Source organism: Giraffa tippelskirchi, chromosome 2 (assembly GCF_054371585.1).
Source record: "Giraffa tippelskirchi isolate mGirTip1 chromosome 2, T2T-mGirTip1v1.2.pri, whole genome shotgun sequence".
In the NCBI taxonomy this organism is placed as follows: Eukaryota; Metazoa; Chordata; class Mammalia; order Artiodactyla; family Giraffidae; genus Giraffa; species Giraffa tippelskirchi.
The window spans coordinates 126459218-126485770 of NC_137276.1; the positions used below are offsets into that span (position 1 = coordinate 126459218).

General features: G+C 40.9%; 2 protein-coding genes across 16 annotated transcripts in view; one reads left to right on the forward strand and one right to left on the reverse strand.

The window, feature by feature from the left end:
- KCNAB1 (potassium voltage-gated channel subfamily A regulatory beta subunit 1) overlaps positions 1–10429 on the forward strand; it is a 532662-nt gene extending 522233 nt beyond the window's left edge. For 11 of the 15 annotated variants that reach the window (XR_014076896.1, XR_014076905.1, XR_014076895.1 and 8 more), the window contains one exon: positions 5947–6338. The gene's annotated coding sequence lies outside the window, so the exon portion shown is untranslated. Of the gene's footprint in view, positions 1–5946; positions 6339–9532 lie in introns of those variants that run through there. The other 4 variants (XR_014076899.1, XR_014076897.1, XR_014076893.1 and 1 more) reach the window with 2 other exon arrangements.
- On the reverse strand, positions 868–12528 carry SSR3 (signal sequence receptor subunit 3). Its single transcript, XM_081570617.1, has 5 exons — positions 12306–12528; positions 10987–11113; positions 6489–6587; positions 2229–2360; positions 868–1167 (listed from the first exon to the last, which is right to left on the reverse strand). The coding sequence occupies exons 1-5, from the start codon at positions 12436–12438 to the stop codon at positions 1101–1103; spliced, it is 558 nt and encodes a 185-aa protein (XP_081426743.1). The 5' UTR covers positions 12439–12528; the 3' UTR covers positions 868–1100.
- Between the last annotated feature and the right edge of the window lie 14025 nt (positions 12529–26553).

Here is a 26553-nt window from a genome sequence, read left to right on the forward strand (position 1 = left end):
ACTTTTTCAAATCACGCAAAAACAATTACCTATAAACACATTGGTTAAAAAATGCAGGAGACTGCTCTTGGCTGGACCCACCAGGACTGAAGAGATCAGTATTTTGTTTACAACTGATGGGAACTTGTGGACTAAAAGGTCAAATTTATGAAAGTCCTCATGGAAAAATGCTGAGCAGTACCAAAACCACTGTAATTCCTTGGAGAGTTTTTAGAATTCCAGAACTAAGATCACAAAAATTACTTTGGTCTCCTACACGTCAATATTCAGGAAAGAGACTCTCTTACTGAACATTCCTCCAGTGATGTGAGACCCTGGTCAAGAGGCAACAATGATTCCATTCTCTTAACAGGTCATACCAACATGGGAGGGTTGAGCTAACCTCCCTGGACACCCACCCAGGGCTAATGCTACAGAGCTAACAGTGTGTGCTTTAACCCCACAGGACAACTCTCATATGCCTGGGTACTATTTTTAGGTTATTACCTTGGCTGCCTTCTTTAAAAAAAAAAAAAAAAAAAAAACTTTTCCACAAGTTTCTCTTCTCCAAGTTGGAGAAACCATGTTTTAACTTTGAGTTATTTCAAATCACAAAGTCAGAGACTTGCAAGCATGATGCTTCTGTTCAGTCCCCCAGAGGGAGAGGATTCATTCTGATATTTATGGTTCAAAACAAAAAAAAAAGTTGTAATATTGTGCTTGGAACGCACAGAACCAGTTATTAACTTCTTGCTACTATTATAAATAATAACAGCTCAGTCCAGGTTACCGTGACCTCTGACAAATCAAGGAAACAAGTTATTTTCTCCTCTTGTGATTATAACACATTGCAACACTTTTTGCCTTTTAATAAATGTCCCGGTACTCTGAGTTTCCCTTTCAATTTATTTAATTTCAACAATCTGTCAAAAAAAAAGAGCCAATAAACAAATACTGAATTATGTTTTGTTGGGTTTTTTAAACCCTCAAACTGCAGACTTATAAAAACAGCTTGTGTGTCTTCCACCCTGACCACCCGGCTACTTTTCCACATACCACAGGCCACCCATAGATACAAAGCTGGGGCGGTGGGGAGGAGGGGGTGGCAAAGCTGAGGCAGTCTACTTGGAGCCAGTAGACAGGAGGGCGATGAGGCCTGAGGAAGCACTTATGGACAAAATGTAATTCCTATAAGAATTCAATGTTAAGGAAAAATCAACCCCAAACTGGTTTTCAACAAAACAAAAAGAACCCACCTCCTCGGAATGTACTGTTTTCCTCCTGACACGCTGTCTAATGACAATAATGTGCAGTCCCATTGTCTGCAAATACAATTTACCAGAGAGGAGACTATAAAGAATGAAGAACATTCACAGGAAATATGTTCCAATAGAAAACACTTGAGACAAACCTAGAACACATGATCACAAAGAAAACATCTGAATTCCATTTAACCTTCAGGAAAAGAGCTGATCAAAGAACACAGGGAGGAAGAAGAGACTTGATTTCTTTACCAACCCCCGCATCCAGAGCAAAGGAAAAATAAGTTTTCCTTGTCCATCAGTGTTTTGGCTACAGCTGGCCTGTGAAAGCAAGGAGGTTCACAAAGTTTGCAGCTACTCTCAGTCTCAGGACTAGAGTGTTTAGGGCAAATCACTCCAGTATTCCCAGAAGAAAAAAGTTGGAGAGTATCCGCTATTTCATTACATCAGAATCTCCTACTGTTGAAAATTTGGCTGCACATTCCTGGATAACACTTTTAATAAATTACCTTAACAAGAGAAGGCTGATTCTTGCCCAAAAGCTCAATTTAAGAGCAACCCGAAACACTATTAAGCTGTTATGAAATGTGCCAATTTAACTCCACTGGCTATCCACCCGACCCCAAAGCCCCAAAGTACCAGCAGATTCAGGGCTTATGCCAGGAGCTGTCAAAGAAAGCAAGTTTGCTTTGGCTCCTTAGCATGTTTGTTTTTCTTTTAAACAGGCAGGTACACATCATCTTATATGTAAGACTGCTTTGCAATACTCATTATTTATCATGAAGTCTTGATCATAAAATTAAAAGAACTTCAAATCAAACCAAAAGCCCTTATTTTAACCATTCAGAAACATGCCTAAGGTCACAGTGCTTATTAAGGGACTGACTCCCTTTGCAGTTTTTGTTACCAAAAACCACTCAGACAAATAAAAACCAAATGAACTGTTTCTAGACTTCTAAAAAGGATAATCAACCTTTAAAAGGATACACTGTGGGGTTGAAGTTCTTCAGTATAAAGAAGGAAGCAACAATGACCAAGACCAGAAATAGGGTGTTATTATAGAAGATGGAAAATGTTGTAGCTTCATAATCAGCAACTTCATTCTTCTTCCACAAGATTCTGTGGACACAGAAACAAGTCATTTAGTTTTTCAGTAGGCACTAAAAATGTTAAATACCACACGGTTCTAGCTCATTGTAAGATAAGTTCTTCCTTAAGTGTTCTGGGCAGAATGTGTTTTTAATATTAAATTCAGTCAGCATTGTCCCGTTTATTCTACTAAAAAAGATATTTCACTTTATCGATGCCTAGAAATTCCCTGGTGGTCTAGTAGTCAGGATTCAGTGCTTTCAATGCCAGGGCCTGGGTTCAGTCCCTGGTCGGGGAACTAACATTTATTGATGCTCAAGTAGCTGGGTATATTACCTTTTTTCTCAGCAGTTTAAGCTTTGGAGGAAGGAACTGATTAATCACAATTAGCTTGGTTTTATCAGCAACCAAAATAGGCATCTTTCTCTAGATACTCACCAAACAAACTATTGATTAGCAGCCTGAAAGGGCGTTCTTGGCCACTTGCAGGCTTGAGACTCTACAGTCTACAGATTTCAGCCTTCAATGTTACACCTTCAGACAAGCCCACGGACAAAACCAGCTGTGGCATCACAGAAACAGACTTGTCTGTGACTCTCTTTAGCCATCTTTATTTAATTCGAACTAAGAATCTGCTTGATCATTAGGAGGAATTTTTACTCCCGTGAAACCCACTTACTTCTTACTTAACCCACTTTTCTTTTACCATTTCACAGGGGCAATAGAAAGTTCCAGGGTGCCTATGAATAACGGGGTCTTTACTCTCCTCATTTAATTAACTTTGTAAAGCAATTTTTAAAAGAGTAGGTAGGTTCTAACCTAGTAATCAGATGTGAAATCAACTGAGTGGATCCACTGTTCTGGAAAAATTACTGAGTGAGTTGTGACCAGCACGTTAAAAAAAAAAATGAAATAGGAAAAAACAGAAAAGTATCAAGTGCATCACGTACAATAGGATAATAATTTTGTTCTATGGAACATTTACATGTGTGTATGTAAAACTATTTGGTCAAATAGTAAAATATTTTTACTGTGGGTCATTATCTAAAAGGCTCAAAGTCACTGCCATTGATGCTTTCTCCCCCAGAAAAATACATTACTCTGGGGCCAGATGGTACCCCCAACTAATCCTAAGGCTAGCACAATGTCTAATGTCATTGTAACTGCCATGTTTTATTCACTAACTGTTGTAATGCAAAGTCAACAAGCATGGCTGTGAAGGAGCTAAATGAAAGGTATTAGCACCTTGTCTTCATTGAAAGAAATTCGTGGTTTCTAATATATATGCCATGTTTCCTTGATTCTGTGGATACCATCAACTTAATAAATCTTGATCTACTGTAAAGTTTGGGAGATGTGAAGGACCTTATATTAAATGCAGCTATCAACTATAAAGCAGCTTCTGATTTCAGAGAAGTTTAAACGTAAATTTAAAAAATACATGATTTGGAATTAATACAATATTCCACTCTATCAATGATCAAAGAAAACACCAGCCCAGTCCAGAAATATTCATAGTCTCTACATGGTTTAATGCTACAAAACACTGTTTTTAAGACTTTGGCACAAGACCCAGTGAAGACAGGCTCCTTATATAGGCTACAGGCATGACTTTACTGTTGGCAATTAAATTATCCTGCCTCTACCACAGTGCTTCTCTCGAACTCCCTGCCAAGCCCTGAATCAGAACTAACTTCAAGATGTTTTTCATGAAAGAGTGGTTCAATCGCCTAGCTTGTCCCAGCTCCCAAAGGCCATGTGTTACATGGGGGTACACCCCGTCAGGACTGTCTGGCAGCTTTCAGAAGTTTTTCTAGTCCAGCCACATCCTGGTTTATTTTGAAGAAGGTTAGGACTCCCAATCCCCCTCATCAGCAGTGGTTCTGCCAGAGCCTCACTGGTAAGAAACCTAGTTTGGGAGAGCACTACTCAAGTAGTCCTTTGTCCAAGGAGTACTTCCTAAAACAAGAGAGAAATTGAGACCATACTCAACAAGTCTTACAATCTGATAATACTAAACAATGGACCATCAGTAAGTCAAGGAGAAATAACATTCATATCCTGGGACAAGCATTAATGAATCTGTTCCTCCTCTGCTAGTTTCCATCCTTGCATAGATGGAAAAGCAGTTCCAAGTGGCACATAATCCGTATTCCGAATGACTGTAGATGGAGCTTCAAGAGATACCCATCTGGGTAGAAACATGCCAATAAGCCTTCTCTTAAATCTCTTGGAAGCAACTAGTCTTTTAAGGGAAAAAAACACTAGATCTTAAAGGGAGTCGTGGATCCAGTCACCGCATCAATAATGACTCTAGACCTTGGTGCAACTGTATCCAGCATGGCCTTTGTGAAAGGCCACAATTACAAACAGCACAAATTTCTACTGATGACAAGAACAGAAACTTTATAATTTTCTCATGCTCTGAATTTTAAATATCAATAAACCTCCACTTCACCCTAATCTGAAATATCTGATCCAGCCAATGGCAAAGAGGCTTCATTTCTGATTCCAACTGAGCTGCTGGTCAAGACTACCTTTCCACCATGCTGAGAAACATTCTGAGACACATCCCAGGATGAAGAGCAAGTACCAGACCAAATCAGGAAGTCTGCGGTGGGCAGAGAGACCTATTTGCCATCTCTGATATAATTAGTCATCTAAAACCTCTAAGACTTGTAAAAGCTTATAAAAAGCATTTTGAAATGTGGGTAACTATGAAGTATACTCCAATTTAAGAACCACTGTTCTAATAAATATTGTAATTCAATAAAAAGGTTTAAAAAAGTGGTCTAGATTCTCTAATATCTATCCCTATGCAAAAATTTGTGATCAAAAAGTTACGCAGAGCCAGAAGTCCTTAAGGCTGCTCCCTAAAAAACAGGCCTTTGCTCTCAGGACTTTAATAGTATTCCTTCAGTTTTATGAAGGATTCATAGGACATAATCACTTCAATAATGTTTTGGTGCCTGTCCAAAACCACTGTAGAAGACACTGTTCATTAAGTTACTCTGTGTCCCTTAAGTAAGGATCCACTTGATAAAGTCCGTCCAAGATTCAGTGCCAGGAAAGTTTCTCTTCAGAAGGACATGCCTGCTGCTTCTCATCCGACAATAAAAGCTGGATGACCTCAGACGTGCCCTCTGACACTTGGAAGCTCGGAGCTAAGTTCTGTGCCCAACTGCTGTAACTAACCCTGAGCTCCTCATTCATCCCCTCTTCTTACTTTTCATTGGTTTCTGATCTTTTAAAATTGTACTGCTTTGTTTTATATGCAATTTAATATTGTAAGTCCCCACAATATTAAAGTGGGGACACAAATATAAAGTCCAGTCTTTCTGGAGCAAAGTGGGATAAAAATTCCATTTCAGAAAGCACCTTATGGATACTAAAACTTAAGATCCATGAAAACAGCCTCAACTTATGACTTTGTTCAACCATCTGGCAACTCTTAAGCTCAAGTTTATTCAATTGTTCAGAGACTTGTATTCAGACATTAGACTGTTCATTAGACTTCTAACAGCAGCTGGCAGGAAAAACTGGGGATGGTGCTAATAAATATGGCAAAGAATTGGGCAACAGGAGACAAACTAATTCTTTTCTTTTTCCCAAACAGTGCAGATGACCAACAACCAGATGTGCCCAGGGAAGTTCAGGAGCAGAAATACCACCACCTAAAAATGCTTACACAGAACACAATGTAAAGCCTTCAGACACAGGGGTTAGGTGATACCTAAAGGTCACACAGCTAATGAGTAGCAGAGCCAAGCACTGCACACAGCTCTGCACGCTCCTAAATCCAGCAGAGCAGTGGAGTACAAGCTCATGTCAGACTGCCTGTGTTCTTACCTTGGCCTTACCACACACTAATCTATGACCTTGGAGCAAGGTACCCTAGCTTTCTGTACCTCAGATTCCTCAGGCATAAAGTGGAGAAAACAACAGTACCTACCTCATGGGGCTCTTTGGAGGAAAGTATCTGGTGGTAATAAACGCTCAAAAAGTCAATTATCCTCATTACCACAACTTCTACAACACTACCGTTTCTCTCAGACAATTCTAATACCCATGTTCTTTAAGCAGAAACCAAAATAACTTTATTTTCTACAAATACCCCCCTTTCTGGTTACCACAAACACTTTAAATAGGGAGTCAAACCTTTCATCCTTTTCCTTCCGAGACATCTTTCTATTATCAGCTTCAGAGAGTTTCCGAGTCACTTCTTTGGAGACAGCATCTTCCCTCTTCTGTGCTACTCTGAAAGGAAAAGAAAAAGAGTCTCCACATGCTCCAGGAGTGAACGCTGCTCTCTCTCAGAAACACTCTGTACTCTGAGCTTGTACTGGCAACTGTATCATACTTTACGTTTCAAGAAAACAAGCTGCACAGAAAGTTCCAAGCTTATTACACTATACTAGCCAAAAGAGAGGGAGTTCAAGAAACTTCTAAGATGTGGTTTATTAGTGATGTGTTTTGAATTATGCTTAAAAGGGAGAATTTTCCAAAGTTAGGTATTTAACATGGAAATAAAAGTCAAATGCTATTAGCACAATTTAGTTATGAATCATTATAGCTCCACTTTGTTTTAACTCATAAATTAACTGTTCCACAAATAAATTTGTTAAGGCACTAGTAAATGACACATGATTTCAATTCCAATATATAACAGGAGAGAAAACTAAGCTTAGAGAAATCTAAAATCTTCAAGTAAAGCTTTTAACTCTATTCAAAAGGGGAATATCACTAAAAAGAAGTATTACCACCTGGTGAAGGACTGACCATAGCGGTTTGTTAAATAAACTACTGGTTTGAGAGTTGCACCAAGAGATAATATGGAATCAGCCAGAAAAGGCTGAAAGTGTCATTTGAGAAATCAGATAAGAATATTTAGTGATGAGTCAGATAAAGAAAAAAAAGACATAATCCTAAAAAAAAAAAAAATCTATGAGATAAATTTTATCAGATGAGGTCACCAGTGAAAAGAGAAGATAAAATTTAACCTATGATGAAATACAAAAGCCTCCCAAAGATTAGACATTTAAATCTGATTTACTTTTCATAATATAGGACAAACTGACTACCTGTAAACAGAAAAAGTAATAACTGATCACAAGTAAAATACAGCCATTACCTACAAAGTCTCACTAAGAAAACTTTCAACACAATACTGAGATGTATTAAAAGCCACAAATGTAGACCACAGAGACAGACATCTGTTCAATCTATGTTCCAGTCCCTCAATACTACACTACATTAAGTTCTGGTCAGTGGACCAAGGAAAACTGTGGAAAAGTCAGGATGGATTCCTGAAAAGCCCAAGATCATGAACAGCAATAGCTTTCAACCTTCTACAGCATGGGCTTCCGGACTACAAATTAAGCCATTTTCTACTCCAGAGGATCTTCCTTACCCAGGGATCAAACCCACATTTCTTGCATCTCCTGCACTGGCAGGTGGATTCTTTACCACTGAACCTCCTGCTGCTGCTGCTGCTGCTAAGTCGCTTCAGTCGTGTCCGACTCTGTGCGACCCCATAGACGGCAGCCCACCAGGCTCCCCCGTCCCTGGGATTCTCCAGGCAAGAACGCTGGAGTGGGTTGCCACTTCCTTCTCCAATGCACAAAAGTGAAAAGCGAAAGTGAAGTCGCTCAGTCGTGTCCGACTCTTAGCGACCCCATGGAGTGCAGCCTACCAGGCTCCTCCGTCCATGGGATTTTCCAGGCAAGAGTACTGGAGTGGGGTGCCATTGCCTTCTCCGCTGAACCTCCTGAGAAGCCCCAAATTTGGGTTGGTTTTATCTATCTCTCACTCTATAATCAAGTTAGAAGTGACACTGTTAAAAACAAAATCTTTAGTCAGCTTTGACTAATGTATTTTTCCACAAATTGATAATTGGAGGGAGGAAAACCAGTTAGAAAATAGGTACAAGGAAATAGGTTCTGAAATGTAAAGAAAATAGCAGCTAAGGGAGCAGGTAGCTGTTTTAAGAGCTACTTTAAGACACTAAACAGGATATTAAAATGCCCTTTATCCCTGACTCACTATATTACGTAAAATTCTGTTCTGCAGGCAGAGACTCTCATCTCTTAATCTCCAGCAAATCCAAGGCACTCATTAAATGTTTCTTGAACTTCACATAAGACTGCTTTTTTCTAAGAAAGGCCAACTGATAAGAAATGGACATGGTATACAGCAAAAACCTTTCTTAGCAGAGCAAAGGGGGAAAACACACACATACACACACACACCCACATGCACCTCAACTGTCAGGATGCTAAGACATAAGAACAAACTATTTTCAAAAGAGCTGGCTCTAGGCATCTCTCAGACAAATAGTCAATCATCTGTCCTGAAGACACTGACCCAGATAACTCATTTCTCTTCTATGTCTAAAATTCTCTACTTGCCTAAAGAGACATTAACAACCACACTGTAGGTTTATTACAACTCAGCCCTACCCTCCATCTCAGTGCTCTCAGAAAACAAATCTCACTCAGCGCTGAATGCTCTGAAACAAGACAGAAGCAAATCCAGGGGCCCAGCACCCAGCCAACTGAGATTAAAAAAAAAAAAGTCTTCATAAACATCTTAAAAATCATACCATGTTAAAAGAAATTCCTATGGGCTCTCTCACCTCCAACCTCTCCGTCACTGCACACAAACATTTATTACATGCCGAACACCATGCTTTACATGTCGCACGTACCATATTTAATCCTGACCATCCCAAGAGGTACCATCAGTACTCCCATTTTACAGCCCAGAAATCTGAAGTCTCAAAAGATAAAATGCAGGCCCAAGGGTCTGCACTTAAGAGCAGCAGGGAGGGAACTGGAATACAGACTATAGACTCTGAAGCCATTCCCTCTACCACCAGCGCCTACCCACATTCAGCATCTTGCTGGCTCTCTAAGCCTTAACAATCTCACCAATCTGCAGGAGTTTTTATGTCAGCAATACTTAATATTAAACCAAAACTATGATGACTAAAAAATAATTCCACTCAGAGATCCTATTAAGTCAGTAAACATAAATGTTAGTCATTCAGTTTTGTCCAACTCTTTCCAACCCCATGCACTGTAGCTCACCAGGCTCCTCTGTCCATGGAATTCTCCAGGTAAGAACACTGGAGTAGGTAGGCATTCCCTTCTCCAGGGAATCCTCCCTACCCAGGGACTGAACCCAAGTCTTCTGCATTACAGGCGGAGATCACTGAAATTTCACTGAACTAAACAAAATGTATCATTAACTATCGTACGAGAAATAAACAAAGGACATGGAAGCTGTCCTCAAGAAGCAGGAAGTAAAAATGAGAGGAAAGAGCATGATTTTTGACTCCAAAAAGGTGAATGAAAAATTATATGTAGAACAAGCGAAAAACGCTAGGTCCCAAAGAGACCGAGGTCCAAGGGAATCACAAAGGATGGGTCATGCAAAACACCCACTCTGAGCACTTCACTATCCACAGATGGCCATGCCTCACGAGAAAGACAGCCCAGGACAGCAGAGGCTGAGATGGGCTGAATTCTGAAACGACAGCTGGTGAAGAGGGGCTGCCAAGCAGGAAGACAACAGAGATGACCTGGATTTAGCTGTTCCAGCAACTGTCAGGCACAACCTAGACTCCTAAGGATCCAGGACGACAGTGGGGAGGCTTACAATAATCCCTGTTAACTGAGATCATCTCAAGGTGTTTCTGCTCCTCATCACTAGAAAGCTTGACACAGGAACAATAAAGACAGTCAGGATTTCTCTGGAAAGGATTCCTAAGGCTTAAAATAACAGACAAGTAAGAATGGAAAGAAAGGGAGACGTTTCTAAATGGGGGGGGTGGGGGGTGGCGAGGAGTCATGTTCAAAGGATGACACAAGGCTGAGTAGGAAGCCCTAAGCCCCAATCTTGAAAGATGAGGCTTGATTGGTAGGAGGCAGAGGAGTCACATTCCAAGGGCCTGGAAGAATCTGATCTTAATACTTTTAGAAAAAAGAATGCCATGAAGAGTTATTAGGATAGTGACATGACAAAATGAAGTAAGAAACAGAGGAAATATGGTAGCCTAATTAGCATTAAAAATATCCGGGTTGAGTAAAAGAAAAAAAGATCACTTCTTTCACATCCAAAAATTCTACATGGAGAGTCCAGAACAATTCTTTCCAGAATTCCATTTGACTTTTAAAATGTTAATTTACTTGGTGGGTTTGCTTTTCTGAGTCCCATGATTAAGGCTAGTACTTAAATGTTCTAATTCCAACCTCAACACCCACTTCCATAGCAGTATTAGCAGCACTGTCTCTGCTTTTCAGTTAGTTGTTATTCCTTCATACCATTATTTATGATTACATATTTTGCAATCATATATACATACCCCCCAAATATACATACACATATATGTGTATATACATACACATGTATTTCCAATTAATCCAAATATACATACACATCTATCTCCCCCAAATATAAACATATATGTGTATATACATACACATATATCTCAAATTAATCCAAATATACATACACATATCTCCCTCCAAATATACATAAAAATATATCTCAAATTAATGCTTACCAAAACACACGCACACAAATGGTCTTTCAGAAGTCACCCTACTATATAAAAATGCAACAATATTTACTTTCACTTGAGAAATATACTTACTTGTGCTTGAGAACAAATTTCACATTTTTGTAAGCAAAGGCTACCAAGTAAGTGCTTACTAGGGTCATCACACTATATAGAACAGCAGACTGAATAAGATCCATATGCCATATTCGCCAATATAGCCCTGAATTAAGACAAAAAGGGGTAGGGGTGTACAAAAAGAAACAAAACATTACCACCCAGTTACAAAAACCTGCTGAGTTATTAATAATTATAGCTAAACCTGGTAAAATACAGCCCTGATTAGGGAATCCAATACAGTGTAAGAAGTACTTCGTAAGTGTGATATCCAGTAAAAAGTTAAGTCTCAAGTGTTTCTAGTTCAGAATACTTGAAAAACATAACCTTCCTATAACTAGTCCATGATGAGATTTCTGCTGCTTCTAGAATGAAAACTCTGGCTCAACCAAATCACGATTCAGACTTCAAATTTCATTCTTCAGGGTACTACCACACTAACTACAAGTCTTTCCGAGACTCCACGTGTAGTCCCAAACCAGAGTTCACACGCTGACGTGGCTTTTATCTGAAATCAAGGCAATGCTCGGTGCGGTCAGTGAACTATGTTAATTGCACGCTGGGTTTTATGAAGTCGGGAGAGAAAATACAACTGGATTTGACTGCCCAACAACAGTGCAACAATGTATGAGAGGAAATTGACATTTGGGATCCCTAAACTCTAAAAACAACCTTGGCCAAGGCTGTGAAGTGTTTCCATTCAAGTAAGAATTCTAGAATTGCCCTAACAGAATTATTAAAAAGTTTAAACACGGTAGAGCTTGGGACCTTGGCACTGGTCCAACTTCTTTCGGAAAATAATGTTCTGTGTGAACCAGTTCTAAAGCTATACTTATAATTCAGTGCGAGTGTTAATGTCTCTAACCTTAATTCATGAGTTTCTCCAAAGTAAGTAAAAAGTTTAAGATCTCGTAAGAGCAAACGATAGTTGTACGGGGCGAGGAGGTAAGGGGAGAACAGGCGATATGCCTGTTAGCATCACTAGATCTTAACCCGGGTGTTAGTTGAAATACAGATTTGACACCGCCATCCCAGAACCAGAAACTCACAATCCGCAGACCTGAGGCCCGGGAATGAGCTAGCCTACTTTTACAACGTGCTACAATGACTTTCCTGGGATGCCACCCACCACGATCCCGGACAGATCACGGAGGCCCACAGAGGCTGCGTGCAGCCCCCGAGTCCAGGGGGAGCTGGGGGACAGCGCGGGTTCCGGCGCACGCCTCGCCCTCTGCACGGCCCTGCCACGTCCCCGCCCAGCCCAGCCCAGCCCAGCCCGTCTCGCTCCAAGCGCTCACAGATGGGGATGGCGGACACGATGAAGGCGTTCCCGAAGAAAAGCGCCGAGGACTTGGCCGAGAGGTTGCGGCTGAAATCCTGCAGGAGCAGGTCCTCCTCCGACTGCTGCTTGGGGCCGCCTTTGGGAGCCATGGTGGAATCGGAGCCGCGGGACGGGCGCGGAACCGGGCGCAGAGCGGGGACGAAGCCACTGACACCGCCTCTACAGCCACCGTATCGGCTAACGAGCAGTCAGCGCAGCGCGCGGAGGCGGGGCCGGGCATGGAACAAACATCCGCAGGATTGGCCAGTCTGGCGCCACTTTGTAAGTTTCTGAGGCGTGATTAGACAAGCGGGCCAGACTTCCGGAGTCCTAGCCTGCCACGTGACTCGTCACTTTCTAGGAGGAAGCCGGGACTTGTAGTTTAGTGGGAGCTATTAACAAAACTTGATTAACATCCTGTTTCAAAGGTGCTGATAGACTCCTGCTTTCCAAGCCCTGGAAATTCCAAAACATGAAGCTCTTCGTCTTATGGTCATTCATTCATCGAGCGTATGGTTTAACTGGCTCTGTGGGTACCAAGAAGCAGAAGATATTAAGAGATGGCAAGAATACACAGAACTATACAAAAGGTCTCTTAATGACCCAGATAACCACGATGGTGTGATCACGCACCTAGAGCCAGATATGCTGGAGTGCGAAGTCAAGTGGGCCTTAGGAAGCATCACTACCAACAAAGCTAGTGGAGGTGATGGAATTCCAGCTGAGCTATTTCAAAGCCTAAAAGATGATGCTGTTAAATAAAGTGCTGCACTGGAAATGCCAGGAAAGTTGGAAAACTCCCCTGTGGCTGCAGAATTGGAAAAGGTCAGTTTTCACTCCAATCCCAAAGAAAGACAATGCCAAAGAATGTTCAAACAATGGCACAATTGCGCTTATTTCACATGCTAGCAAAGTAATGCTCAAAATTCTCCAAGCTGGGCTTCAACAGTACCTGAACAGAGAACTTTCAGATGTTCAAGCGGGATTTAGAAAAGGCAGAGGGACCAGGGATCAAATTGCCAACATCCGTTGATCATAGACAAAGCAAGAAAATTTCAGAAAAACATCAACTGCTTCTTCGTTGACCCTGCTACAGCCTTTAACTGTGTTCAGTTCAGTTCAATTCCGTCACTCATCATGTCCGACCCTTTGTAACCCCATGGACTGCAGTACCAGGCTTCCCTGTCCATCACCAACTTCTGGAGCTTACTCAAACTCATGTGCATTGAGTTGATGATGCCATCCAACCATCTCATCCTCTGTCGTCCCCTTCTCCTCCCACCTTCAATCTTTCCCAGCATCAGGGTCTTTTCTAAGAGTAAGCTCTTCACATCAGGTGGCCAAAGTATTGGAGTTTCTGCTTCAGCATCAGTCCTTCCAATGAATATTCAGGGCTCATTTCCTTCAGGATGGAATGGTTGGATCTCCTTGCAGTCCAAGAGACTCACACGAGGCATATCCAACACCACAGTTCAAAAGCATCAATTCTTCGATGCTCAGTTTTCTATATAGTCCAACTGTCACATCCATATATGACTACTGGAAAAACCAAAGCTTTGACTAGATGGACATTTGTTGGCAAAGTAATGTCTCTGCTTTTTAATATGCTGTCTAGGTTGGTCTTAGCTTTTCTTCCAAGGAGCAAGTATCTTTTAATTTCATGGCTGCGGTCACCATCTGCAGTGATTTTGGAGCACAGAAAAATAAAGTCTATCACTGTTTCCATTGTTTCCCCATCCATTTGCCATGAAGTGATGGGACCAGATGCCATGATCTTAGTTTTCTGAACATTGAGCTTTAAGCCAACTTTTTCACCATCCTCTTTCACTTTCATCAAGAGGCTTTTTAGTTCTTCTTCACTTTCTGCCCTAAGGGTGGTGTCATCTGCATATCTGAGGTTATTGATATTTCTCCCGGCAATCTTGATTCCAGCTTGTACTTCATCCAGTCCAGCATTTCTCATGATGTACTCTGCCTATAAGTTAAATAAGCAGGGTGACAATATACAGCCTTGACGTTCTCCTTTCCCGATTTGGAACCAGTCTATTGTTCCATGTCCAATTCTAACTGTTGCTTGTTGACCTACATACAGATTTCTCAGGAGTCAGGTCAGGTGGTCTGGTATTCCCATCTCTTGAAGAATTTTCCACAGTTTGTTGTGATCCACACAGTCAAAGGCTTTTGCATAAATAAATAAATCAATAAAGCAGAAGTAGATGTTTTTCTGGAACTCTCTGGCTTTTTTGATGATCTAATGGATGTTGGCAATTTGATCTCTGGTTCCTCTGCCATTTCTAAACCCAGCTTGAACATCTGGAATATCATAGTTCACGTACTGTTGAAGCCTGGCTTGGAGAATTTTGAACATTATTTTGCTAGCATGTGAGATGAGTGCAATTGTGTGGTAGTTTGAGCATTCTTTGGCATTGCCTTTCTTTGGGATTGGAAAGAAAACTGACCTTTCCAGTCCTGTGGCCACTGTTGAGTTTTCCAAATTTGCTGGCATATTGAGTGCAGCACTTTCACAGCATCATCTTTTGGGATTTGAAATAGCTCAACTGGAATTCCATCACCTCCACTAGCTTTGTTAGTAGTGATGCTTCTTGACTTCGCATTTACATTTGACTGTGTGGATTACAACAAATTGCAAAACTCTTAAAGAGATAGGAATAGCAGATCACCTTATTGCCTCCTGAGAAATCTGTGTGCAGGTCAAGAAGCAACAGTTAGAACTGGACATGGAACAACAGACTGGTTCCAAATTGAGAAAGGAGTACATCAAGGCTGTATATTGTCACCTTTCTTATTTAATTTGATGTGAAATGCTGGACTGGATGAAGCACAAGATGGAGTCAAGATTGCCAGGACAAATATCAATAACCTCAGATTTGCAGATGACCCCACCCATATGGCAGAAGCAAAGAGGAACTAAAGAGCCACTTGATGAAAGTGAAAGAGGAGAGTGAAAAAGCTGGCTTAAAAGTCAACATTCAAAAAACGAAGATCATGGCATCCAGTCCCATAAATTCAGTTCAGTTCAGTCACTCAGTCATGTCCAACTCCTTGGGACCCCATGGACTGCAGCATGCCAGGCCTCCCTGTCCATCACCAACTCCTGGAGCTTACTCAAACTCGTGTCCATTGAGTTGATGATGCCATCCAACCATCTCATCCTCTGTCGTCCCCTTCTCCTCCTGCCTTCAATCTTTCCCAGAATCTGGGTCTTTTCCAGTGAGTCAGTTCTTTGCATCAGGTGGCCAAAGTATTGGCGTTTCAGCTTCAGCATCAGTCCTTCCATTGAATATTCAGGACGCATATCCTTTAGGAGGGACTGGTTGGATCTTCTTGCTATCCCAGGGACTCTCAAGAGTCTTCTCCAACACTACAGTTCAAAAGCATCAATTCATGGCAAATATGGGGAAACAATGATATCAGTGACAGATTTTATTTTCTTTGGCTCCAAAATCACTACAGATGGTGACTGCAGCCATGAAATTAAAAGACACTTGCTCCTTGGAAGAAAAGCTAAGACCAACCTAGACAGCATATTAAAAAGCAGAGACATTACTTTGCCAACAAAGGTCCATCTAGTCAAAGCTTTGATTTTTCCAGTAGTCATGTATGGATGTGTGAGTTGGACCATAGAGAAAGCTGAGAGCTGAAGAATTGATGCTTTTGAACCATGGTGTTGGAGAAGACTTCTGAGAGTCCCTTGCACAGCAAGGAGATCAAATCAGTCAATCCTAAAGGAAATCAGTCCTGAGTATTCATTGGAAGGATTGATACTGAAGCTGAAGCTCCAGTACTTTGGCCACCTGATGAGAAGAGGAGATTCATTGGAAAAGACCCTGATGCTGGGAAAGATTGAAGGCAGGAGGAGAAGGGGACGACAGTGGATGGGATAGTTGGAATGCATCACCGACTCAATGGACATGAGTTTGAGCAAGCTCCGGGAGCTGGTGATGAACAGGGAAGCCTGGCCTACTACAGTCCATGGGGTTGCAGAGTTGGATATGACTGAGCACCCGAACTGAACTGTGGGTACCCAGAGCTGGTGCACTGAAAGAAGATGAGGAGAAAGATAAGTATAGCTAATGTATATTGAGCCCCTTCTTTACACATCCATTAGTTCATTAAGTATCCTCAAGAATCCTCTGATATGCCCATTTTGCGGGTGAGAAACTCCAATTCTGGTCTCCAAGGCATGGGCTGCCTTTGTACAAAAAGGAAGGCACTCTTGCTTATAGGGAACTAATGGTCTCATTATTGAAGATAATATTTAACATGTATCTAAAATATTTACAAATTACTACACTTTTATTACTTTTAAAAATTTAATTGAGGGGATTTCTCTGGTGGTCCAAACTCCATGGTGGCTAAAACTCCATACTCCCAATGCAGGGAATTCAGGTCAGATCCCTGCTCAGGGAACTAGATGGCATATGGCAACTAAGAGTTTGCATAAGACAACTGAAAAGGAAAAAAAAAAAAAAAAATTCTGCATTCCACCATGAAGATCAGAGATCCTGCCTGTGGCAACAAAAACCAGGGGCAACGAAATAAATATAAATAAATAGAGAAGTAAGTAAATATTTAATTGAAGTAATGTGGCTTCCAAAGCCATACTAGATAAAACAGTGCTGAGTAAAGACAACATGTTGGCTGGACAGGCGTCTGAAGCTCAGAAAATTGAATATGCCAATTAAAGCAACTAAATACCATTAACTTATGGAGTTATCACTTTTTCTTCAAAAAATAATCCCCAACCACTTCAGTCTTAGCAAAAGCTTCTTTCATCTACTGACAGCAGGCAAAACTTCAACATCTGGTTCCCTATTATCATTCTTTTTCACCTTATCCAATTGTAATTGACCTTCATAGTTTCCAGTCTAGTGGAGCTTTCTGTCTTCAAGCATTTTCAAACTGTTCTCTGTATAGATACCACAGTCCGTTTTCCTGAAATATAAATCCTTTCGTTATCTACAGCAAGTATTCCCAAATGCCAGAAGTTTTCACCAATCACAACAAAATAAGAAGAAAAAAGATGAACTATTTAGTAAATTTTTTGAAAACAAAGTATTCATATAAAAATGTATGCACTTATGTCTTTTATAAAAAATGTTTAAGTGCTCTTTCTTTTATTATGAAGCAGTAGTGATAGTGAAGAATCTTCTATTTTTTTCTTCCAAAATATTCCTCTCTGTTTTTCCTACCTTAGTATATCACATCCTTTCTCACCCATTTGCTAAATTGTTAGGTTGCAACACTGATTCCTTCCTTTCCCTCTCTATCTGTGATCAAATCATCAGCACAACCTTTTGGATCTGTCGCTTTAACTAGATTTCTTGCTTGCTATTTATAAACCAAGGATATAAAAAGAAGATAACAAAAATCAGAAAACTTATAAGACCAAAAGGAACAAAAATCAACAAGCAAGTTAAAACCAAAAGAGGAAGAAAGTAAGAAACTAACAATGAGGTTAAAAAGAATTACACCTAACAAAAATATTTAAAGAAAAAAAGATAAAAGTTGAAAATGGCAAGTAGATAAAAACCAATGCATTTTGTAAACCAAGAATAAAAACTAAAGGTAATAAATTTGAACAGAAGAAAGGGGCTTCCCTGGTGGTCCAGTGGTTAAGAATCCAACTTTGCAGTGCAAGGAACACCAGTTCCATCCCTGGTCTGGGACGATCCCCCATGCTTCGGGACAACTGAGGCTGTGTGCCACAACTAATAAGCCCACTTCTGGAGTCTACAAACTGCAATTACTGAGTGCACATGCCCTAGAGCCTGTGCTCTGCAACAAGAGAAGTCACCACAGTGAGAAGCCATCGCCCTCCAACTAGAGAAAGCCGCACCCGGCAACACAGACCTAGCACAGCCATAAATAAATAAATAAATATTATTTTTAAAAAAAGAAGAAGAGAATCTAAAATAGTAGCAATTTGAAATTTTGGGGGTAAGTTAAAGAACTGTGATAAACAATGATGCTACTAACAGAAGGTTTTTTCGTGATAATCATGAAGATATAATAGCACACTTGAAGTACTGAAGCAGTGTCTTTTTATACTGAATAATTTCTAGTACCTTTGGAAGAACAGCAAGTTCTAAGGATCATCTATAGATGGCATATATGGCCATGGCACATTGGACAAGCAGTGCTAACCATCTGCTAAAAAAACAAAGGGTGGGTAGTAGATTCTGTCCAAACAAAGATCTGCAGTGTATTTTGCCTGTTTCAGTAACATTCAGCTCTATGAAGGAGCCAGAATGATGGACTTGATTCCATACCAGCCTGTTTCTAATCTGTGAATTTCAAGCTTAAAATTTCCATTATATCACTTCACATTAACAGGATGAAAAAAAATAAAGCAGTAATATTTATTGTTGGCAGGGATATGGATAACAAGTTTCTCTCATCCACTGCTATTGGCTTTATGGAAGAAAATTTAGCAAGTTAAAAATTAATATATCTTTCTGTGGCAGACACTGCAAGTTGCCTAGCCAATAAAGAAAACCAGTGCTAGCTTTACAATGGGATCTTATGAAGGTTAACAAGTGGATCATCTAGTACTACTTTAGGGGCTATGGGGTGGGGTAACTTTCTGTTAAAAAGCCCATTTGACATGCAAATCTCATTATAGAAATAATTTTTGAAAGAAAAGATGAGGTATTTATATCAATCTCTAAATACAATATTTTATAGTCCCACCTGAGGTACAATTTACTCAGCCAAACTACATATTTCAGGCACTGCTGTGTGATTAATTCATTGCTTCATGAATTCATACAGCAAATATTTATTAAAAAGCTACCATGTGAAAGGCACTAGGCTAGACCTTTGGAAGTATCCAAATAGCAGAGCAGTCATGATAATTATAATAACCAAAAGTTATTAAGTCTTTCCAGCTCTATTCTAGACCCTTCACATACATCATTTAATTTAATCCTTACAGCAACATTATGAGATGTATGTTATTATTATCCTCATTTGTCAAATGAGACTGAAGAACAGGTTAGTACAGTAAATCACCTAAGCAACTAGTAAGTGGTAGAATCAAGCTATGAACCACAGGCAATATGATTCCAGGTTACATGCTCTTAACTACAATTGAGTTCTGGTATCCTCTGTACCAGAAAAAGAGGAGAGTGAAAAAGTTGGCTTAAAACTCAACATTCAGAAAACTAAGATCATGGCATCTGGTCCCATCACTTCATGGCAAATAGATGGGGAAACAATGGAAACAGAGACAGACTTTATTTTTCTGTGCTCCAAAATCACTGCAGATGGTGACTGCAGCCATGAAATTAAAAGATGCTTGCTCTTTGGAAGAAAAGCTAAGACCAACCTAGACAGCATATTAAAAAGCAGAGACATTACTTTGCCAACAAATGTCCATCTAGTCAAAGCTTTGGTTTTTCCAGTAGTCATGTATGGATGTGAGAGTTGGACTATAAAGCAAGCTGAGCACCAAAGAATTGATGTTTTTGAACTGTGGTTTTGGAGGAGACTCTTGAGAGTCCCTTGGACAGCAAGGAGATCCAACCAGTCCATCCTGAAGGAAATTAGTCCTGAATATTCATTGGAAGGATTGATGCTGAAGCTGAATCTGCAATACGTTGGCCACCTGATGTGAAAAAACCCTGATGCTGGGAAAGATTGAAGTTGGGAGGAGAAGGGGCTGACAGAGGATGAGATGGTTGGATGGCATCACCGATTCAATGGACATGAGTTTGAGTAAGCTCTGGGAGTTGGTGATGGACAGGGAGGCCTGGCGTACTGCAGTCCATGGGGTTGCAAAGAGTCGGACACGACTGAGCAACTGAACTGATGACTGATCCTCTGTACCAATGGCGTCTCAGCTACTAAGTTCTCATCCCCAAAAGTCTTATTTTGAACAAGCAGCCAAGGGTAGTTTCTTTTCTGCCAGTTGTCCTCCAGAGTCATGTCACAACAGCAGCTCTGGCCAGCACATCCTTGGACACATAGAGTCCTGTATCTTATCCATAGAGAAACCTCAGTGAGAAAACCTGGGCTCTCCATAGTGGACTCTGTCTCAGTGAGTTTGAATCTAAAATCCCAGAAAGATGCACAATTAACAGAGGTGTACAGAAGTGGCATAGACTGAGAAGAGGTGGAAAGTACAAACCATAACTCACCAGCACCCATAAATTAAAGAAGAGGTGTTAAGAGAAATGCCCAAAGGGACTCAAAGCTTTCTCATTTCCCTCGGAAAGCCTGAAAGAGACCCCCATCACCTGTGATAAAGCCATAAAACTCCAAAAATGAAAAAAAAAAAAAACAGATGTGAAGTACAGTAAACTAATATAAACAGATTTGATAAGCAAGTGAATATATAAATGAATAATTTTGCTCAATGTAATTGATCAGTTTATGTATCACTCCCCCACCCCACCCCAAATTGTTTAAGGCAAAAGTAGCAAAATCAAATGCCAGGAAATAACCTGTGACATAATAAGAAATCTAGCTCCTAAAATCCTTGGAACTATCTGAGTAATAGGGATGAGAGAAGCATCTTTGGTTTTTCTTAATAAGCCCTGCCCCTTTCATCCTGAGTTTCTGCTAATGAGCTGGCTCTGGGAAAATGGTTGCCAGAGGAACTGACCACTTGAGGGTTGGAACTTTCAACACCACCCCACCCTACCCCACCTGCCACTACTCTAGGTAAGAGAAAAGATAAGGGACTGGAAACTGACCTCATCTCCAGTGGCCAGCAATTGAATCAGTCACGCCTGGTTAATGAACCTCCATAAAACCCTTAAACGATGGGGTTCAGAGAGCCTCTGGGTTGGTGCTGGGAGGACAGGGTGCCCAAGAGGGCAAGGTGTCTTCATGCACCTTCCCACATACTTTGCCCCCATGCATCTCTTCCATTTGGCTGCTTCTGGGTTGTAAACTTCGTCATAAACCAGTAATCAAGTAAAGCACTTTCCTGAGTTCTCTGATATGTTCTCTCAAATGATCAAACCTGAGAAGAGAATTATGAGAACCCTCAATTTGTACTCATTTGGTCAGAAGCACAGGCAGCTACCTGGGACCTGAGATTGGCATCTGAAGGGTCGGGTGACGGTCTTGTGGAACTAAGGCCTTAACCTATGAGGTTTGCACCAACTCCAAGCAGTTGGTGTCAGAATTCAGTTAAATTACAGGACACCCAGTCAGTGTCCACTGAAAATCAGAGACCAGCTTAGTGTGGAGAAACCCACACTTTTGGTGTCATAAATTTGGGGAGTTGAGTAGAAGGAAATAGGAATTTTTTTCCCTTTTAAAACTTCAATGAATGAATTGTGCCAGTTTGAAACTATATCACACAGATAGGGACTTGAACTCATGGTCTTTCAACTGAGATCACACACCTGGTCTCAGGATTTACTGAAGCTCAGGTTATTGATGTCTCATCAGAGAAGGAATTCAGTGAGAGACAAAGTGATAGGTAAGAAGTGGATTTATTTAGAGAGAAATACATTCAACAGATAGAGTGTGGGGCCATCCGGGAAGGCTAGAGGGACCAGGATATGGAGTTGTCAATTTTTATGGGAGAGAGGGGTAATTTCATAGGCTGATGAATGGGAGGAATATTCCATGGGTGGGATTTCCAGAAATTAGGCCCCTACCCACTTTTTTTAAAATGGGCTTTTTAAAAAAAAATTTATTTATTTTTGGTTGCTCTGGGTCTTCGATGCTTCCAGGGCTTTTCTCTAGTTCAGTGCATGGACTTCTCATTGCAGTGGCTTCTCTTGTCGCAGAGCATGGTGCTTTAGCAGTTGTGGTATATGGGCTGAATAGTTGCAGCTCCTGGGCTCTAGAGCTCAGGCTCAGTGGTTGTGGCGCACAGGCCTAGTTGCCCTGTGGCAAGTGGGATCTTCCTGGACCAAGGATGAACCCATGTCTCCTGCATTGGCAAGCAGATTCTTTACCACTGAGCCACCAGGGAAGCCTACGCTACTCACTTTTTGATTTTTATAGTCAGCCTTAGAACTGTCATGGCGCTGTTTGTTACGTCACTTAGCTTATGCGAATGTATTACAATGAGCGTACTGGAGTGATTGCCATGCACTCCTCCAGGGGAAGCTTCCTGACCCAGGGATGGAACCCATGTCTCTTATATCTCTTGCATTGGCAGGCAGATTCTTTACCACTAGTGCCACCTGGGAAGCCCACAGTAAGCATATACTGAGGCCGAAGGTCTAGTGGAAGTCAATTCATCTGCCACCTTGGACCTACTGGGTTGGGCAAAAAGTTTATTTGGGACTTTTCCTTACAAAAAACTGAACAAACTTACTGGCCAATCCAATATTTGGTTCTAATCAGATTATGTCATGTCCACTCCATGGGGTTGAAAAAGAGTCAGTCATCACTTATTGACTAAACAACAACAACAGCTATGTCATTCTTTTCAATGCTATGCCTTGCCCCCTTCCCTTCTGTTTCAGGACCAATATAACTGAAAAGCTCACTTTACCAAAAGGAATGCAAACTGAGACAGGTTAGACAGAAACAACAACCAATCTGATGTAGGTCAAAGACAACATATTTGGGGTTTAATATGCACTATAAACTCCCAGATTTATGGAGACTTAAACATATGCCAAGGCTTCCCTGGTGGCTCAGATGGTAAAGAATCTGCTTGAAATGTGGGAGACCCAGGTTCAATCCCTGAGCCAGAAAGATCCCCTGGAGAAGGGCATGGTAACCTACTCCAATATTCTTGCCTGGAGAATCGCATGGATGGAAGAGCCTGGTGGGCTACAGTCCATGAAGTCGCAAAGAATTGGACTCGGCTAAAGTGACTTAAAAACAAAACAAGATGTTACAGTTTTTTTCCACACTACTGAGCAATTAAAATTCCCTGAAATATTGACCAGATATCCCTCAAATTTAACTCAATTCTAACACTGTATACAAGGAAATAGTGTCAGATCCTATATGTTAAGGGCTTGGTCCCACAAGACTGCCCCCACTTCAGACACCAATAGCAAGTCCAGGTCATCACCTGTGCTTCTGACTGAAAGTGAAAGTCACTCAGTCGTGTCCGACTCTGTGATCCCATGGACCATACAGCCCATGGAATTCTCCAAGCCAGAATACTGGAGTGGGTAGCCTTTCCCTTCTCCAGGGGATCTTCCCAACCCAGGGATTGAACCCAGGTCTCCTGCATTGCAGGCGGATTCTTTACCTGCTGAGCCACAAGGGAAGCCCAAGAATACTGGAGTGGGTTGCCTATCTCTTCTCCAGCAGATCTTCCCGACCCAGGAATGGAACCAGGGTCTCCTGCATTGCAGGCAGATTCTTTATCAATTGAGCTATGTGCTTCTGACTAACTGCCTATAAATTGGAGGTTCCTACCGCCACCCCTCCAACCCTAGGATTTGATTAATTTGCTAGAGCGGCTCACAGACCTAGGGAAAACAGCTTGCTCACTACATTATTGATTTTTAAAAGATGTTAAAGGCTATGAACTGAAGAGACACAGAAGTCTAAGTCCTGAGAACAGGAGTTTCTATGCCCATGGACTTGGGGTCCGGCATGTGAGAGCATTCTGGTTCACCTACCTGGAAGCTTTTCGAACCCTCCTTTTGGGTTTCTAAGGAGGCTCCCATATATATTGGCAACTGGCCGATTGGTGATCGGTGATTGATTCAACTGCCAGCTCCTTTTCCCTTCCTGGAGATGGAGGAGGCAGGTCCAAGCCTCTAATCAGGATTGCTTCCCCTGGCAACCAGCCCCCATCCTTACGCTACCTAGGGGCTTCTCAAAAGTAATCTCATTAACATAACAAAAGACACCCTTATTACTCTCAACACCTAGGAAATCCTGTGCATTTTAGGAACTGTGTGCAGGAACAATGCACAAAGACCAAATATATATTTCTCATTAAAATCACAATATCACAGATACAATGAAAAAAGCTTTACCATTCAGAAACAAACGTGCCCTTTTGCAGAGAATGCTGGGGAATGTTAACACTTAGACTTGGTCAGGCCCCTTCTTCCACCTACCTAAGCAAACACATACTCTACCACTGACAGATGTTTGCCAGCTGTTTGGTTTTTTTTTTAATGTATAAAGATAAGGTCTTGAGAATTCTAAAGTTGCACTTTACTTCAGAATTGATTTTGAAACCAAATGAAAACGTTTGAGGGACATTAAAACATTTGAGGGACAAGAATTTATTCTTATGTTTGAAGCTTATATTTTTCGAGATAAACATTGTTTTCCTTTTTTAGGAACACTGATTGACCTCTGTAAATTGGGGACTATTTCTGAAGAAGACAGAAAATCCTATTTCTTTTGTGCCTAAGGATATTTATAAAGTCCCTTGCTTTTTTAAGGAAAGGATACACATCTTCAGAAAATATATTATCTTAATATCCACTGATAGAGGCCATAATACTTTAATTCTCAAAACTCCCCCTGGAATCTTCTAAATGTGAGACTTATCACACATGCATCATCCATGCAGCACTGCAGGGCACAATAAAAATTAAGATTTGCACTGGAAATCAATTTTCTTCAGTTACACATTTAGCGTAAGCTCTATGGCAACAGAATATAAGATAAAGTAGGTCACAAATTTCAATGGGAATGGCCTAGATGATGCAAAGATCAGCTGTGATTTGTTGCTCATTTTTTAGTAGTCTTTATTTAAAAATTCTTCTAGTTCACACGCCCCAGTCAATGTAATCTAGCAACAACCTAACAGATAAAAATCATAAGACCAAATTCTTGAATGGGTCTCATTTGATGTCAGTATTTATTTCATTTGGTTTGCTAGTAGTGTCTGGTTCATACTCGTAAATAGATGAGGAGGGAAATTCCAGGTAAAAGGAATAGCTGTCTGAGTTCACAGTAGTGCAAGGGCACAGTATACTATCCAAAATAATTTGGGGAACGATCAAAACCACACACAAACAGGGGATTTAAAAAAAAAAAAGAGATATATCGGAATTCACGGGTGGTCCAGTGGTTAGGACTCTGTGCTCTCACTCCCAACGGCTCAGATCCTATTCCTAGTCAGGGAACTTAATTCCCATATATTTACATATGTTTCTATCCCTCTAGGCCTAATGGAATCATAGATGGTCTCCTAGAAACCTAGCTGGGCACCTAGGCCAGCTACATAGACTATTTTTATCAAGGAAATAAAATGAAATTAAGTTCTAACCTCTTTTACAGTATTTTCTGATTCCATCTTTCTTTGCCTCTAGGGTAATTATGTCCCTCGGTCTTATTAACCCATATATTTAAATTCCAACCACCTACTCTAAGACCTTTCTTTACTAAATATTCTTTCTCTTTTTCCATCTGTTCCACACATAGAACTTATAGGTCTGTGTGTTTAATCTGCCAGAATAATAGCTGTTTGATCTTGGACAAATTATTTACCTTCTCTGATCCTCACTTTCCTCCCAAAATTGCTGTGTGCATTAAATGAAACAATATCAAGTCCTAGCTGGAACAGAGTAGCTCAGTAATGGCAATTCTTCTTCTTCCACCCTTCCTCTCTCTGAATGTGTTGCTTCCTGCTTCACTTATAACCTGCTCAGCTTTCTCATTTCCTGCACACACACACACACACACACACGCAAGCTGGCAAGCACACACTTTCTCTCAACTCTTCCACATGCTTAAACTTCCCACCTGTTCTTCGCTGCCAAAGAAAGAAGAGTCTGCTCAGATTCACTTACTCCCTCACTTCCCACTCATTCCTAACCACACTGCAACCTGAATTGTACTTTTGCCTCCTTTCATATCTTCTCCAGTAACCATCTCAAATTTCCAAAGCCAACCATTTTCCCTCAACTTTTAACCACTTCACCTGTCTTCAGCATTTAATACTGCTGGACATCTCATCTTCTCTAAAGTTTCTGTTCTCTGGTCTCAAGTCAGCTGCCCTGACTCCCTTGCCCCTCCCTGCTTCTTGAGTAGGTTTCCCACTCAGGCAGATATGAGTGAATGAACAGGTAAAACCATAGTGGCTCGGATCAGAGGCTTCAGAAAGGAGAACCATGTTGGCAATAATTTTGGCAAAAGGGAGGTAACTTCTCCAGATAAGTCTTTTAAATTTTATTTATTTATTTATTTATGGCTGTGCTGGGTGTTCATTGCTGTGCAGGCTTTTCTTTAGTTGTGGCGAGCTGGGGCTACTGTTCATTGCAGTGTGCGGGCTTCTTATTGTGATGGCTTCTCTTTGGGCAGAG